An 18,339-nucleotide genomic window follows, 5' to 3' on the forward strand; every position below is an offset into this window, starting at 1 on the left:
CTAGTGGAACTGTCCATTTTTTTCGATAACGCAAAGCTTTTCTAGTAAGATTTTACCTAATGCAATCACTCTTCCATAGTGGAGTCACCAAAATGTAGAGGGTTCTTCTTATAATGAGAGAAAAAGTGTTGCAAATAAGTAAAAAGATGCGCTAAAAGTGGTAGAGAGAAAGATTGGAGCAGTTTCTAAAGTATTAAGTATTGTGGCAGGTGGAAGAGAATAGTTAAGTAGTATAGTAATGGTTAAGAATAGGTAAAGAATAAACGAGCGGTAGAGCATCCATACTGCTAAAGTAGTAGAGCAAGATTGAGAATATGTAGAGAATAAATGAGCAATAGAGTATAACTAAGAATAGGTAGAGAGTGAGTGAGTACAAGAAGTTAGAGAGAGAAGGTCTGAGTGAAAATATATTTGCTCTAGCTCTAAAATCTCTTCCTCAAATGAATTGTGAAAGCTCTATTTATAGAGCTAGAAGAAAGAGTTACTCAATAATAGGTTTTAATACACATAATAAGCAACATTTACTGAGAAAAGCTTTAATGTACATAATGGGTAACAGTTATTGAAACCCATCATGTGGATATGAAAATAATGGTATTTTGCATATAATGAATAACAGTTAGAAACTTATTATGTGATCATGGACGTAATGGGTGTTTGATGGCTATTAGTAATATAATAAGACTTATTCTTGAGTAAAATGTGAAAAGGAAAAGGTGTACATGAAAAGGTACAACAGAACAAGATAAGAAAACAAGGTGTATGTGAAAAAATACAAGAAAACAAAGTAAGAGAAAAAAGTGTATGTGAAAAGGTACAAGAGAACAAAGTAAGAGAAAAAGGTGTATGTGAAAAGGTACCAGAGAACAAGCTAAGAGTGAGAGGAAGAAACATTTGTACTTCAAGAAAAGTTTAAGTGGAAAACTTCTTAACTACCTTCATATCTAAGCTACCAAGCCAAACTCTTCAGAACATTCAAAAGGTGAAATAGTTCCATGAACTTTGCTACTTATTTCGGGTTACTTTCACTATTATCCATATGAAATAGTTGTTCCACTACTTTTAGTTATTTCGCGTGAGGTAGTTGTTCTATGTGAAGCAGTGTTCCACTTGTTCCAATTGTTCTCATGCTCTTTGTATAGCATTACGATACTCTAAAACAACTCTTAGAGAAATTACTAATCAAAATCAACTATCTACAGCAACTTACAAGGATAAAAATTAGTTAGAACTTCTCTGTCTTATCTCATTTTTTCTTTATTGATGATACTTTAATTTTTTCTATTTGCTAACTCTAATAATTGTCAAGTTATGCACATAGTATTTTACAGGCATATTGTTCTGCTTCAAGGTAGATGATTAATCTTCAAAAATCATCCATCCTTTTCATGACTAATATGCCACAAGAAAAAAGACAAGATTTGCAAGGTTGTTTGCAAATTTAGATAGTAGACAGTGGCAAATGCTTGTGTTATTACAAGGAGCTGTGGGACCCCAAAAATTTTAAAATTTTTTATATATTATATAATTCTCTTTTACTGGTTGCTTCAAAAAATTTTAGCTCTTATTCTTTTTTGTTTTTCACCACCAACAAAAGTTGCTTAACTCCATTCTTGATTGTAGATAACTCAAGTACATACTTGAAAATTCCCTCGTTCTTGGGAAAAACTAAATGTTAAGCTATGGATTATGTCAAAGACATAATTAAAGGAAAGCTTCAAGTGTAGAATCAAACTCTAGTGTAATATGGTGGAAGGAAAATTTTAATTAAAGCTGTGGCAAGTGCATTACCAGTGTATGTAATGTAATGTTTCAAATTGCCAAAAAAAATCTATGATAAGGTGAACATTGAGGTACAAAGGTTTGGTGGGGTGACAAAAAGATACATTGGATTAGTTTGCACAAGTTGACATTAAAGAAAGGATTGGGGGAATGGATTTTAAGGTTTTGAGTTTGATGAATGAGGCTTTACTTGCTAAGCAATGTTGGAGGAGACTTATTAATCCGAATGCTTACTGGGTAAAAATCTAAAGACATATATTTTGAAAAGAGCTCAATTTTAGAGCCAAGAAGGGGAGCAAAAGCATCATGGACATGGGTTAGTACTATTGCGTGTAGAAACTATTTGAAATATCATTTGGTGTGGCAGGTGGTGGGTGGCAGTGAGATTCATAAATGGAAACATAGGTGGATACCTAATTATAGTCCCTTTAGTCAAAACATTGGTGAGAATGACGAACAGTTGCCTAGAGTTAATTGATAGGATAGAAGGAAAGTGGAGGCTGAAAACATTACTTAAAGTTTTTGAGGATGTTTGCAGAGCTATAACTAAGGAAGGAGGGCAATATATATGTGGATTTTACAGTCTATACATATCATAAAAATTTAAAAATAAAATAAATAAGCATATAAAATGCACATATAGTCAGGGGCAGAGCTAGCCAATTTTTGTTGGGGGGGCCAAAGACGAAAAAAAATAAAAGCTAAAAATTTTTAAACCTAATATGTTGAATTTAACTAACGATCAAAAGATTCATAATAAACAATAATTTTATATAGCATGTAAATAAAAAAACCAAAAAAAAAACTTATAATAGTTATCTAAGAAAGTTATGCTCGACGATGTTTCCTAGATTCAAATTCATCAATTATTGACTCTATACTAAAAAGACTAGCAATATCTTTCTCAATATAAACAACTAAATTATTTGCAAGAAACTCATCATCCATTTTGTTCCGGAGTCTTGTTTTCACAATTTTCATTGCTGAAAAGGCTCTCTTTGTAGTTGCTGTAGAAACCAAAAGAGTCAAAATAAGGCAAATTAATCTATCAATTAAGTGGTAATTCTTTGACTTTTCTGTTTTTGCTAATCTTTGGCACAATTGAGAAAGTGTCTTAACATCTTCAAAACTTTGATGATGAGGTATATCAAGCTCGTAATGCCTCAATTGTAACCTCAAAATAAGCCTTTCTTGTTCTGTGAAATCCTGAGAATAAAAAATCTCTGCTAACTTGCAGATATTAACAATATTGAATGATTTCTAATTGTTATTAGGATCCAAAGCAATGCTTAAAGTTAAAAGTTCCACAGCTTGCTCATTGAATTTCAAATTCAATTCTTGTAACTGAGTATCTATCGTCACTAAAAATATATCAACTCGATAATGATGCTCCACAGTTACATCTGGTTGACGAGATCGACCTCTGCCCAAGATATATCGTGCACCCATGTCAAGAATTTCTATTTCATGTTTTTGACAAAATGTTTTCACATTCTCAAGTAAATTAGACCACCCATCATCTCTCAACTTTTGAAGGAGTGATTTTGTAGTAAAAACAAGATGAATTGCATTTAAAATATCCTGAGAGTGTAATTGTAATGCTTGGCAAAGAACATTAGTGATTCCCATGATCTCATACATCAAGTGTAATATGAAAATAAATTCAAATGATGATAATATTTTACTAGCAGCAGAAGCATCACCTCTTTGTGAATAACTGGCCCTTTCGTCAATAATACTTTCCACAACAGTGCAGGTTGCATCAAACATTCTCATCAAGCTACAAATAGAATGAAAGTGTGAGCTCCATCGAGTATTTCCAGCTCTTTGTAGAGTTCCTACTTGATTTACTCCTCTACCTGTTTCAAGTTCATCACTAGCAATCATGTTTGCAATGTCAATTGCTTGAGCAGCTTGTAATTGGTCATGTCTTTTGGAAGAAGCACTAACAATATTTACAATAGAAGTCAACTATGTAAAAAATTCATGAATATGAACTACTTCTCTAGATGCTGCAACCAATGCTAATTGTAATATATGAGCATAACAATGCACATAATATGGGTATAGACAATCATTAAGTACCAAAGCTTGTAAAACATTCCATTCACCATGCATGTTACTAGCACCATCATATCCTTGACCTCGTATACTTTCAACTTGAAGGTTATAACGAGAAAGAACAGACACTAACTCTTTCTTCAAAGTCATTGCACTGGTATCACTAACATGTACAAGATCAAAGAAACGTTCTTGAACAAAACCATTACCATCAACAAATCTCAAAATAATAGCCATTTGCTTTTTTTTAGACTCATCTCGAGCTTCATCAATAATAATACAAAACTTAGCATTTCCCACTTCCTCTCTAATTGAATTTCTCACCATATTAGCCAAAATATGCAAAATCTCCTTTTGAACATCATTGGATGTGTACTTAGCAACACGTGGAGCATTTTCCAAGACAAGCTTATGAACTTTGTCATTGTAAGATCCTAAGAATTTCAGCATTTCAATGAAATTTCCTCTATTTTTTGAGGATGGACTTTCATCATGACCTCTAAATGCACAAGCTTGAAAAGTTAACCATCTAACACAATCTATAGAAGCTTTAAACCTAAGCCGATTATTCAAGATCTCTTCTTATGCTTGTCTTTTGATAACCCTATCAATATGTTGGGATTTTTTCAATAAATTCTCACAAGATTTTATAGCAACATTATGTGGGGAATTTGGATTTTTCCCAACATGATTCAAAAGTGGATAATTTTCTCCACTATTTACTTTCTGTCAACTTCTGAAACCCTTTTCAATAAATGCATTTGAACCTGCACGATTCGAGGTGTTCTTACTAAAAAGGTAGCATGGCAAACAAAATATAGCATCTTTGTCACAAGAATACTTTAACCAAGAAGGATATAATTCAAACAAGAAGCTTGAAAACGACGAGGATGATCATCATTTGATAGAGGATACGTCTTAAGAATGGGTTGACATGGCCCACATTTGAGATAAGCACTACAAATTTCCTCTCTTTGATTGATAGGAAATTCCCATATCATTGGTCGTAATCCAGAGTCAGGTTCTATAGGAAAAGCATCAATTTCTTCAGGATTGAGCCTTGGATGTTTTGATTCGCACTGCTCTTGTTCATGAGTTGAAGTATTAAGGTTTGGTGTCTCAAGTGTAGGAGAATCATTCGAGCGATCTACCTCTTTTCATTTAAAAAATTTGTCAATTGTTTTCAACTTACTCATATTTTAATCAAACCTAAAAAAAAACAATATAGTCAATGTTCAATATTCTTATTTATTTATATTTAAACTTAAAAAATAAAATATAAATAATTAAATACGAAATACAAGATTTCATATAATAGTTAAATAATATAAATAGAAAAAAGAAAATAAAAAAAAACTTTACCTCCTCTTAATTTTATACAATGGTGGTGGGTGATCTCTGTCTTTCTTTGTCCAAACTCACAAACTCATAAATCTCTTTTAAAGAATAACGTGTGTTTTAATGGTGAATTACAAGAAAAGAGAAATAAAAATAAAAAGACACAAAAGAGAAGAGAAAAAGAAAAAGAGAAAGAGGTGTAGAGAAACTTAAATTAGGGTAAAGTTAAGTAGGTTTGTGAAGTTGTTTGATTTTTTTATTTATATTAATTATTAAATAAAAAATTTATTTTGAGTGAGCCATTAATAATATATAATAAATAAAAATTTTCAAAAATTTTTGGGGGAATATTTTTAAAAATTTTGGGGGGGCCTTGGCTTACCCTCCGCCCCTGCATATAGTGTAGGGAGGAAAGGTAATTAATTCTTACCATAGGGAAGGGAGGGGTGACCGAAACTTTACACCTCAGTCTTGTGACACGATATCTACCATTTCAGACAGACACTTAGTATACGAGGCAATGTGATTAGTACAGAATTCAGAAACCCCTTTTATTTAAACAGTCATGGGTAACATTACCTATTTCAACCAAAAGAAAGGAGGGTGGTCTGTTAGGGGTTGGAGGGAGGTAGGCGTGGTGTGAACTTCACCAACTACTAGTATCAATAGGGTCATGGTTGCAAATTTTTCAAGTTTACCAAAAGAAAGGGGGGTGGACTGTTAGGGGTTGGAGGGAGGTAGGCGTGGTGTGAACTTAACCAACTACTAGTATCAATTGGGTCATGGTTACAAATTTTTTTTTTATTTGGGTGGTATGGGGAGAATAATATATTTTGAAGAAAATTATAGTCACACAGCTCGAAAAAAGATATTAGGCTCAGTGCACGAGGGAGGATTGATGAGATTTATGAAATACCGTAAGATTACCACTTGTTGTATAATTTAAGATTATATATATTAAAAAATAAAAATAAAAAACGCGTGTGTTTATTTTAACATTAATATAACATTTTAATACAATAATTCATCGTTGTGAATAAATGATTGAATTAAATTAAAGTCTAATAACATGGTCAAATCTTCCCATATTATAAGTTTTAATTTCTACTTTAAAAAAAGTTGATCGGTTCATTTAGATTTCTCTAGCAAAAGACGGGCCACCATCCCTACCATTCCTACTTCAGCTTTGCCCATGCTATTGTCTCTTTATATCCAGGAGCTGACTTAAGAATTTTTTTAAGTAATGTTATAATTAAAATAATCATAATAATTAAAAAATATAAATATATTAGAATTTATATTTTAAAAATTTTAACATTAAATTAAAAAAAATGTAAATTCAATACATTCATTTATTATTTCAGAATACAAATATTTGAGATAAATATAATTATCCATGGCGATTTTTTCTTTTTTGAAAACGGTGCATAATAACATTAGTAGAAACACCATTAAATATTTTTTTTTCTCAATATATATCACTAAACAATTATTCATCTACTTGTCACTCATTCAATTACGTAACGTATACTTTATAAATTTCATTGTTGAAAAAGCTGTTTCGACTAACGTTGTTGCAACAAGTAAGATAAATGCAAGTTTTACCAGCAAAATAAACCAAATGATACATAATATTTCTATTTATCTCAGCCATCTTCCTTGCAATACTGTTTTCTATTAGCTAAATTATAATTTTGAATCCAAACTATCTAATAAATTAAAAAATATTTAGACATGAAGTACTTAAAAGTTTAATATGAATTAAAAATTACTTACAATTGAAGCCTAAAAGAATTGTATTGAGAGAATGAAATATACAACCACGGCCTAAGAAGGGGAAGGATTTTAATTTTTGAACAATGAGAGTTGTTTAAATTTTGATTTTTTGAATAAAATCTTAAATTATAGAAATAATTTTTTTTGACTTTACATGTAGTATTTAAATATTAATATATAAATTACTTTTTAATAAATCACTTAACTCTTTAACCCCATTTTTTATAAAATTGTAAAAAAATTAATAACTTCATTAGAATATTAACTATACGAAACCCTAGATAACAACTAAAATCTTTTAAGAAGTCGCCCTTGCTAAAATCCATAATCAATCAATGTATATATTTTTTAAACTTATGTCCCGATCTATCAGCTCTTTTAATGTCTCATACATCTCGATAAAGCATTGACTATAAACATTTAAAATTAATATTTTAATACAATAAAGATCTCACAATCATAACACTTTATAATAGTTTTTAATAAAAAACATATCTTATTCAATGGACTTTATTTCATCAGTTAATAAAAATTTATATAAATAAAAATAACAAATCATCTTTTATTAAAATAAATACTTAAAAATATATAATGTATCCCGATACCCAACCAATATTTTTAAGTTAAAATCAAATTACGGGTATAGATTATCTAGGTCGAATTCATTTTTAAGTTAAAAGAAGAATTAATTTAATTATTTAATTATTTTTACTATTTTAAATAAATAAATACTTTACAAATTGAAATATACCATTTTCTTGATTTATTTCTTTCAAAATGCGACTTTATAAACCCTTCAAAGAGTCATTCTCGACTGTGTATCTTTCCCACATTCCATACAGTTTTTCATTGTTCCAGAGCTTCTTGAATCACTCTTCATAAGAGAAATGGTGGTCACAGTACCTGTTGACATTCAGGCAGACGATTCGAAGTCCAACTATGACAGGGAAAAGGAAGTGAAGGCTTTTGACGAGTCAAAAGCTGGCGTAAAAGGACTGGTAGATGCTGGAGTGTCAACGATCCCCCCAATGTTCAAGCACAAGAAAAATGGCATGCCGGATTTCCCCGTTTGCACCAACTCTAACATTGAAATACCGATTGTTGATTTCGATGACATCGATAAAGATGCAAGTTTACGTACTAAGATAATTGATCAAGTTAGGAATGCTTGTGGGAAATGGGGTTTCTTTCAGCTGATCAATCATGGAATTCCAGCAAGCATTCTAGACGACATGATCAATGGGATTCGTAGGTTTCATGAACAAGACTTGGAGGTGAAGAAAGGGTACTATACCCGCGATTACAAAACGAAAAATGTGTTGTATAATTCCAATTTTAACTTGCTCGAGGCACCAGCAGCTTGTTGGAGGGATACCTTGACTTTCATTACAGGGCTCCATCGTCCTCCCAAACCTGAAGAATTGCCAGCAACATGCAGGTATGTACACTCCACGTGATATTCACCAGAGTTAAGCATGCCAATAGTTAATGATGACAACATTTTTTATTTACAATTAATAAGTGTAATGGAGAAACAAAAGGATGGTGAAATGAAACTGTTGAACATAATCAGCCTGCAAGTGTAGTACCATATTACACTTACACTAGAATTTTATTACAGTATTTACAGTTAGATTTCCTTAATCCACCGACAATTCATATTTTAATCTAACAAATGATTAAATTGCTGAGTTTGTTAATTCTCCATGCAAGTGCAGTCTTGCATGGCTCCCACTTTGTTAACAAATCAACAACATTTTAACCAACATGTCATCTGGGGTGTAGTAATTATATCTTCTTTTGCGTTATTCACAGAGACATAATGATCAAATACACAGATGAAATAATGAAGCTAGGAAAAACGATATGTGAATTGCTCTCGGAAGCGCTGGGGTTGAAACCCAGTCAGCTCAACGATATGGGTTGTGCCGATGACATCTTTGCTCCCTGCCATTACTACCCAGCCTGCCCAGAGCCGCAGCTTACTATGGGCGCAACAACACATGCTGATAGTGGTTTCATTACGATTCTTTTACAAGACCAAATTGGTGGCCTCCAAGTCCTCCATGATAACCAGTGGATTGATGTCACGCCTGTTCCCGGAGCTGTAGTGGTAAACGTAGGGGACCTAATACAGGTAAATCTACAATTTGTCCCCTTCTCCTTCTGAATGACTAAAGTTATTTATTTGCACTTCACCTTGAGAAGAAAACAAATTAAGTTACATTAAGTTCATTGAAATTGAACTTAGACTCACCAATGACAACATTAAATTCAACTTTTAAGGTGAATTATGGATTACCACTCTGGTATCATCCAACTTTTTTTTGTGCAATTTTAATATCAAAGCATGAAATTTGGAACAAAATTTATCATTATTTAAACAGAAAAAGAGAATTCCGTTTGGAATCCTCAAATGGAAGCTCTTGTATTAATACTAGTGGTTCCTTTGTGCAGTTACAGAAAGGAACTCCAGCGTAAGAATTTAAGCACAAAGTAACCACCAAGTTGATTAATTTATAATGGTGAATATATTTCCCATTGATTAAAAAAGGGGATCGATTAATTATACTAGCAAATTAATTAATTAAAAAAGGAGATCGATAGAATCTGTGGGGTATACAATTGATATTTCCAATGTAAAGGCACATTCAATATTACAATGGTGAATATATTACAATAATCTGTACGAAACATTAACAAAAATAAATTCAAAATGGTTACACTATTAACAAATTGACCAAATCACTGTGTTATGTAGGTCAAAAACGATCACTTAATAAATGTTCAGAAGTAACTGTTCCACACTCATCATATCATTTAGAAATTGGATAAATTCAGCATTAATTCCTTTCTTATCTTGCTCCTCTTGGATCTTACGAATGAGAATCATCCGAACACCATGCCTCTCACTTAATCTTCCCCGTCCATTAATCTCCTTTGAAATTTTAAGCTCAAGTTTACAGTTCATACTCTTAATTTTCAGCTTTATTTCAACCCCAAGATTCCTGCAATGCCTGTGTTTTGTTCCTCCTTGGAAATTGAACCACAATTAAAACTCAGGTGGAAAACTGAGTATATAACTGGGATACATACAATAGAGTTCATAATTAAATAAAGCTGAGTGTTTTTCTTTTTCTTTTCACAGCTAATCTCGAACGACAAGTTCATAAGCGCCTATCACAGGGTGCTGGCAAAAAAGGAAGGGCCAAGAGTTTCAGTTGCATGCATATTTAGAAGTCATCATCATCCAGAGAATAGCTCTAGACTGTACGGCCCAATTAAGGAATTGCTATCAGAAGAAAACCCTCCGGTCTACCGCGAAATCACTGTGAAAGAAATTATCAAACACAAACACTCGGATCAAAAGACTAAGGGGACTGCGTCACAAAGCAGCAAGCTGCTGCCATCTGCGCTAGACCAATTCAAGGTGTGACCTTTGGTATTATATTAGACAGATATTGTCAATAAACGATGTTCCATCGTTTAAAATGCATCTCTGTCAATCACTTAAATATGTAGTATCGTTCTCATTTGTCATGTCAGAAGTTGGGTCTGTTTGTTGAATAAGGTCAGGTCTGTGTTCTAGGTTTGTCATTCACTTAAATAATGTTCATTGCCGCTTTCATTTGTCATGTCAAAAGGCAGGTCCTGATATGCCGAAGGATCCCTAGGAAACATCAGCCCGATTAAGAGATTAAACCTATCTGTGCCTTTTGACGTTTGAATTATTTATGTACAATGCAATTATTTTTCTCTTCCAGCTTTTGGATTCAGACAATTGTCCAAGTATGAATATCAAGTGCAATTTCGGAAAGGGTATTTTTTAAACTCTTAGAAGCATGATAAATTTGGAGATGTTACATATTCTTCCTTGGCTTTTGGCAAGGTTCCCCCCGCCAAACAATTAAGGGGTTGGGGTTTTGGGATTTTAACGCATTTAATTTAGTTTTGCTCGAGGTTATTACTGATGGGTTTGGCTATGGATGGCATGCTCAAAATACGCAGCAAAAAGAAAATTAAAAACTTTATAACTAAACAACAAAACATGCCTCCATCCATGGATCACCTTGGTGATATTTACCACATAAAAGCACAAAATAAATTATTCTTTAAAAAGTCACCTTGTCATATAATTTCGTAATCACGATGGCACTTTTCGAAGCAATCCCACAAGCACCACAAGGAGCAAAAACCCTAGCCAATCAAGTGCTTGGCCTCCAATGGTAGTACACACGATTGCACTTGAACCTTCAACAAAGGAAGGAGTTTTTAACTATACTTTGTGCTAGCAAAGAGGACAACAATTGCCCTTTTCTTCTTTTTCACAATCTTAGCCGATCCTCTCTTGAAAATTGCTTCATAAGCAATTTTCTCTTTCACACAAAGGGAGTGGTGGCAAAGAAAGAAAACATTTTTCTTTTTTAGACAAAAATTACGTTTTCTTCAATTGTGAAAAACTCTCATAAAGAAAAATAGTTAAAATGCGACTTAAATAGTTAGGTTAAAATAACTTCAATTTTACAATTAAGCCCTCAATATTATAACACAATGTTGGGCCTATTACTTAATTAAACTCTTTTAATTAAGTCCTTGGAAATTAAAATCAAAATTAATTTCCTTTATATTTTGCAATCAAGGCCTTATAGTTATAACTATTTATAATTATGTCAAAAACTTAATTAAACTCTTTTAATTAAGTTTATAGAAGTTACTTACCTAGAATGTGATTTAAGTCTAACTTAAATCGTCACTCTCCCAATTTAATTCAAATGCAATCATTGTGTGTGACCCATTAGGTTTCCAACATGTTGGCAATGGAGTTGATTAATGACTTAATTGATTAATATAAATTTCAATCAATTAGTTTATAATCAATTCCATAGACCAAGATTGACATCTAGCAATGCATCATGGCCACCCAATTGTTGGGAGAGTCAAAGGGTTTTTTGACAACCTTTTAGTGTACAATCTATCAGTGTAATTCATTCCCTCATCATATATCTCAGAGATGATAAAAGCTTGGTACAGTGTCTACTCTTATTGACCTCTATATTTGTTCCTGCAATTATAGCATTAGCTTTATAGAGAGTTATGAAACCTTTTTCATAATCTCCATGTTGCCTTGGCCAATGACTTCAATAAGCTAATGTTAACCAAGAACTGATAGGATATGTCCTCTAAAACACTTGAGGTGATGATTCCTATCTTAACCACTCATTTGCCTTCACATACTTCATACTATACCCAAAAGCATCCTGTTTTGGTATTCTTAGTTAGGCACCTATAGGGATGAAATCAAAGCATAGCACTCCACACATAAGACAACCTGATGTCTCAAGTCTAGGGAGTATTTACACAACTAACACATGAGAAGTGTTACATAGACACTAGAGTGTATTACCAAATGCACTTCTCATGGTAGGTCATGTTCAATGAACTTGTTCTCCTAGGCAAACACCTATATTCTAGTTCCAAGTATCACTATACTTCAATCTATGAGATCGATTGCTTACTTCCAAAGTAAGGAACATAGAATATACCAATCTCTAAGCATCACTGATGTCCAGTCTCAATGATACATTGACCAAGAACATTTTGAGATTATGCTTTGATGCATATGAATCTCATAATTGCGCCCATTACAGTTTCCTTGCAAGGCATATTAATCTCATGGACTTCATCCAATTAGACTTATAACTCATTATAATTAATGTCTTATTGATGAAGGAAAACCTCAATTATTCAACATGAATGATATTGTTGCATGATCTGAATCAAGCATCAACCAATCCCAATTGGCTACAAGGCTCATCCCAACATCTCCCACTAGCACAAAGCCAATTGCTACCTCATCGTATGTGGATTTAATCCATTTAGCAATCATGTCTACATGTAGACTCCCTTGTGCCCTTCAATGTGGTTAATTACTTTTATCTATCTTCGTGATGTCCATGCATCACATCAATCATATTACTATATCTAGATCCTATGGGACCCAAGTTCTGCTTGTATGGCTCCATTGTTACATTAACAATGGTCAAAACCTTTTATTAGTTCCATGGACTAACGATCTAAGTATCTTCCTATTAGAGCCCTTTTAATAGGATGTATATGACTTTAATTATATACATGTACATAGTCCTCTTTCTTTCTTTGGAACCATTCCAACTAAACTATGTTGTATGCATCATATGCATTTGTCACTTTCCATTGTACCATCTGCCCCTTTTAAATTTTGGCACTTTCTTTTTACTCTCATTACATCCCATGTAATTATATCACCAAAGAATTGTATTCACTCCCACTAACCTCTTTTTGTCTCTGAGATAAATACACTTGTACATATTATTAAATCCAACCCTTTGGATCCCATATAATAGAACAAAGTGTATAACTCCAACGAAAAACATATTTAGTAGTTCATCTCATATGAATAATACATCTTCAATGTATCTTACTAAATCCATGGAGTTATCATACATATGATTATGCATCTCTATGCAAAATCTTAAGAGTTAGATTCCAATGTAACCATGTAATAACTTAAAAAACTCCTTTTTTAGTGTCATCATGCTCCCACTAAATCCAAGATCCTTTGTGAGAGTAATAATCAAACTCTTTTGAATTTTTCGTGATGTTTCATACATACATATCAATGTATGCTTGGAATCATATTGGTTTGGAATAATATAATTGGCTACATATAACTTGGAGAGATATGGACCAAATCATATCACTATATGAGTTTGTTTTCTTCTTTGAACAAACATCTCTATGTTCTATTCATAAGAAAGTTCCATTTCACATGTATCTACATTCATCTTTTGAATGATTAATTAATAAGTAAAAGTAATCTTTACTAAGATCATATCTTAATAAGAGTACTTCATACTATATAGCTCATATGATCTTATATTTGAGTTCTTTGAACATTTCAAGGTTTCAAATTTTATTTCTTTAAGAATACAAGACAAAATCTCAATTTGGTCTTGTGTAAATTTAATGAATTAGGAACATTTTCCATAACATTTTATCGTCAATGGTTCGTATACATCTATATGTAGAAGACCTTTTGAACATACCAAGTCATTCACTTTTGCATGAAAATTGATTTGGTCATATAAGAATTACTAGCTCCTTTATGATTCCCAATCAAATGGATCTAAGTATCTTCATACTCTAATTCTTACTTCAATGACCAAGACAAAAATGCCATAATTGAGATCATATGAAATCAGTTTTCTTGACATTTATATTAAACATTGACTTACTACTATTGTTTTGTGCTTTATGTCATTACTTAAATGCATTCAACATCTAGTATAGAATACTTATGATGTCAATACAACAGTAGTAACTTCTAACTCAATCATAAACTTTGGCAAAGTAGAGGCTTCTACTAGCTTCCTCTTCTTTAACTCTGTCAAAGAAATTTTTTTTTTTAGTCCCTCCTTTGTCCATCTTTACCATAAAGATGTTTGAGAACATTTCCCAGTTAGTGTCATTATCATGGTTGTCTTCCTAATTCATAATTAAGGCAATATAAATTCAATCTCATGGAAGCACACTCCTAATTATGAATTGTATTTAGTAGAGATTGTGGAGCGAACAACCTTTCGCTTAAGAACATTTCTCAAGTCCTGGTACCTTTAAAAAGGGTTTGGTCTAGTAAGTTTGATTTGCATCCAAGATGCACCATAGTGACATATTATTAGCCATGTATATAAATTATGTCTAAATAGATAAAATAAAGCAATACATAAATATCATGCATAAACTATTTAAAACAAGGTTATAAAATTTTAAATAGTTTTCCCACTATTTTTTACAAGATGATAACCTTCCATATCACCTCGAGAAATCTCTACTAGGATTCTCTTAGTGGGTTAGGATCCCATCCATCAAGTCATGGCCTTGAGTGTGCTCAACTGTCAAGCCCTACTCCATTATATACTCATCATAACATCCATATACTTGATGACACATCTGCATGTTAGAATGCCTTAGAAATAGTTAAATAATCGGTATCGTAACTACTTATGCAACTAAGTTAATTTAAAGCCTCGAACTAGTTCAAATAGGAATTTTAAGATGAAATTGAGAATTTTAAAACCCCATAATGACTTAATATGGTGATTTCGAGTTCGAGGATTAAATTGGAATCAATTAGGAATTTTCATACCATAAGGACAAAATGGTAATTTTGCCACCCGAGGCCAAATTTGGAAAGTTGGATGAAAATTTTGATCAAGTTTGACCAATTGGAGTATAATTTGAGATTGAGAAGTGAAAATTTTCAATTTTGAGCATAAGGGCAAAAATGTCATTTTTCGGGTCCATAAGGGCAAAATTGGAATTTTACGATTTTACACCACCATGACATGTGTTAAGCTCCAGAATTTTACCTATTATTATTTTATGCTATGGATAAGTACTAGAGCATTTGTGGTGGTGAGAAAAGGCTTAAAAATTAAGTTAAAACAAGTGGACCAATAAAAAGGTGACATGTGTCAAAAATGAAATATTTTTATATTGCCATTTAAAAACCAGCCCATACTCTTCCACTCAGAATTTAAAGGCCGACCAGCACCTGCAGAAAAGAAAATAAAAACCCTAGGGAGGAAAAACCAAGGAAAATTTGTTGTATTTTCAAGAAATTGGTGATTAAAGGTAAGATTTTTAATCTTAAGCTTGAAATTCATCTTGCCCATACATTCTTTTCCATTTTCCATGAATTAAATTCAAGTTTTCATAAGGGGCAATATGCTGGCCAAATTTAGAGAGAGAAAGTTGGTGATGTAGCTTAAGCTTGGAGGCTAACGTAGCTTAAGCTTCTACTCCTCCCATGAAGATTAGCAGCAACAAAGTAATGCAGAATCCTTATTTGAGGACTTGTGATAAGCCCTGCATTGCTCTTGGAGGAATACTTTTCTTTCTTCCCTGTGATCACTTCCCACAAGGATAAGGGGTCATACTTCTCAGGAAATTCAAATTCTCCCTCATTACATTCTATCTTAAGAAGTTCCCCTAAGTCTGCAGCAGTGACAGTAAATTCCTTCCCATTTAAAAACACATTCAGACCCTCATCAGAATAATCATCTGGTTCCTGCAGTTCATCCTTGTCAACAACAATATTCGAATAAAATTCCTTAAATAAACTTGCAATATATGATTGATTTTTAAATGTGCTGAACTCTTTCAATTTTAGCTCTTCAAAATAATCTGATAGACTTGTCAGAATTTCAAGCATTTCACTAAAGCTTTCCCAATCAATATATTTTTCACAAGTGATGGGTGCATTCTCTATTTTCTTAAACCTCTCTTCATGAACTTTATTTCTGAATTTAGAAGATGAAGAAGTACCTTTCTTGTGCAATTTGCTCTTTTCTTTCTTCTTTTCAGATCTGTGTTTCTTTGACCTTCCAGATTCTTTACTTACAGATCTCGACTCAGTCCTCTTCTTTTTCTTCAGTATTTCAGCTTCCAGACTTTCTTCCATCGGCCGTTTGCCTTTCTTTTTCTCAATAATCTATTTGCTCTGAGAGGTTTTAGCCATTTGGTTTGGAAAATTTTCAACACAGGGTTTCAAATGGTTAAGGGGTGAGGGTTTCAGTTTCAGGAGTTAGTTTCAGCAGAGAGAAAATGTAGAGAGAATAGGTTGAGAGCAGTTTAATCTTAAAAGAGAAACTGTCTGACTCCCCCTATTTAAGTGCAATTTGTAACTCCCCCTCAAAATTAAAAAATTACCTCTTAATTTTTTATTTTTGGTTTGGGCGATTTTCTTCTCTATTTTATCTTTCGGTTGGCATTATTTTATTCCTCCTACCTTCAACTTAACTGAGTCTTATTATTTAATGAAATAGAATGCTCTTAGTTGACTAAGATTTTCTTTAGTCAACTAAGTGCCTTTTGTTTTATGTGTATGAGTCAAATATTTTATCTACATCTCCTATATATTAATCATTCCTAAATTCCTTCTAATCTCACAAAATCTATCTTCATTTAGAGGTTTGGTAAAGATGTTAGCTAAATGATGCAAAGTATTTACAAACTCAATTTTAACATCTCCCTTTACTACATGGTCTCTAACAAAATGATGCCTAATCTCAAAGTGTTTAGTTCTAGAATGCTGCACAGGATTTTTTTATATATTGATTACACTTGTGTTATCACAGAATATTGGTACATTATGTACTGTTATTCCAAAATCTCTTAATTGTTGTTTGATCCACAAATTCTGAGCACAACAACTATCTAAGGAAATATACTCTGCTTCAGCTGTTGAAAGTGCTACAAAATTTTGTTTCTTACTTGACCAAGATACTAGCATACTTCCTAGAAATTAACATGTTCCACTAGTGCTTTTTCTATCAATTTTTCTTCTTGCAAAGTCTACATCCGAATAGCCTACAAGATTAAATGATGATTCTCTAGAGTACCAAATTCCTAAAGTTTGTGTTTCTAAGAGGTATTTAAAAATTCTCTTAACAGCAGTTAAGTGTGATTCTTTAGGCTGGACTGAAATCTAGCACATAAACACACACTAAACTGAATATTTGGTCTGCTTATTGTTAAATAGAGTAAAGATCCGATCATACCTCTATAGAGCTTTTGATCAATACTTTTTCCTTTCTCATCAGCATCAAGTTTGGTGGATGAACTCATTAGTGTGCAGATTGGTTTTAGCTTTAGCATATCAAACTTTTTGAGCATATCTTGAGTGTATCTTTCTTGGTTGATGAAGATTCCTTTCTCACTTTGTTTGATTTGAAGGCCAAGAAAGTACTTCAGCTCACCCATCATGCTCATCACCAATTTACCCTGCATCTCTTTGGCAAAATTCTTGCATAAAGCCTCATTAGTTGTACCAAACACAATGTCATCCACATAAATTGGAACAACAATTAACTCATTTAAATATCTTTTGATAAACAATGTAGTATCAATGCTACCCCTAACATATTCTTTTTTCAACCAGAAATTTTGAAAGCCTCTCATACCAAGCTCTAGGTGCTCGTTTCAATCCATACAAGGCTTTATGAAGTTTGAAAACATGATTTGGTTTTTCAAAGTCTTCAAATCCTTATGGTTGTTCAACATACACTTCTTCTTGAATGAAACCATTTAAAAATGCACTTTTTACATCCATTTGGTACAATTTAAAATTCATAAAGCATGCAAAAGCAAGCAACAACCTTATGGCTTCAATTCTAGCAACTGGTGCAAAGGTTTCATCATAGTCAATTCCTTCCTCTTGGTTGTATCCTTGGGCTACTAACCTAGCTTTATTTCTCACTACTTTCCCTTACTCATCTACCTTATTTCTAAATACCCATTTTGTTCTAACTATAGGGTGGTTTAAAGGCTTAGAGACTAATG

At 32.6% G+C, this 18,339-nt stretch overlaps 2 protein-coding genes across 2 annotated transcripts; one reads left to right on the forward strand and one right to left on the reverse strand.

Annotated features, from left to right (window-relative positions):
- Window positions 1-3,042: 3,042 nt before the first annotated feature.
- Window positions 3,043-4,293, reverse strand: LOC148761792 (uncharacterized). Its single transcript, XM_088808714.1, has 2 exons — window positions 3,868-4,293; window positions 3,043-3,753 (listed from the first exon to the last, which is right to left on the reverse strand). The coding sequence occupies exons 1-2, from the start codon at window positions 4,291-4,293 to the stop codon at window positions 3,043-3,045; spliced, it is 1,137 nt and encodes a 378-aa protein (XP_088664840.1).
- A 3,480-nt stretch (window positions 4,294-7,773) lies between these two features.
- LOC18507236 (1-aminocyclopropane-1-carboxylate oxidase homolog 1-like) lies at window positions 7,774-10,774 on the forward strand. Its single transcript, XM_007099618.3, has 3 exons — window positions 7,774-8,395; window positions 8,773-9,094; window positions 10,106-10,774. The coding sequence occupies exons 1-3, from the start codon at window positions 7,845-7,847 to the stop codon at window positions 10,391-10,393; spliced, it is 1,161 nt and encodes a 386-aa protein (XP_007099680.3). The 5' UTR covers window positions 7,774-7,844; the 3' UTR covers window positions 10,394-10,774.
- Window positions 10,775-18,339: the final 7,565 nt, after the last annotated feature.

This window comes from Theobroma cacao, chromosome 7 (assembly GCF_053813885.1).
Source record: "Theobroma cacao isolate CCN51 chromosome 7, ASM5381388v1, whole genome shotgun sequence".
Lineage (NCBI taxonomy): Eukaryota > Viridiplantae > Streptophyta > Magnoliopsida > Malvales > Malvaceae > Theobroma > Theobroma cacao.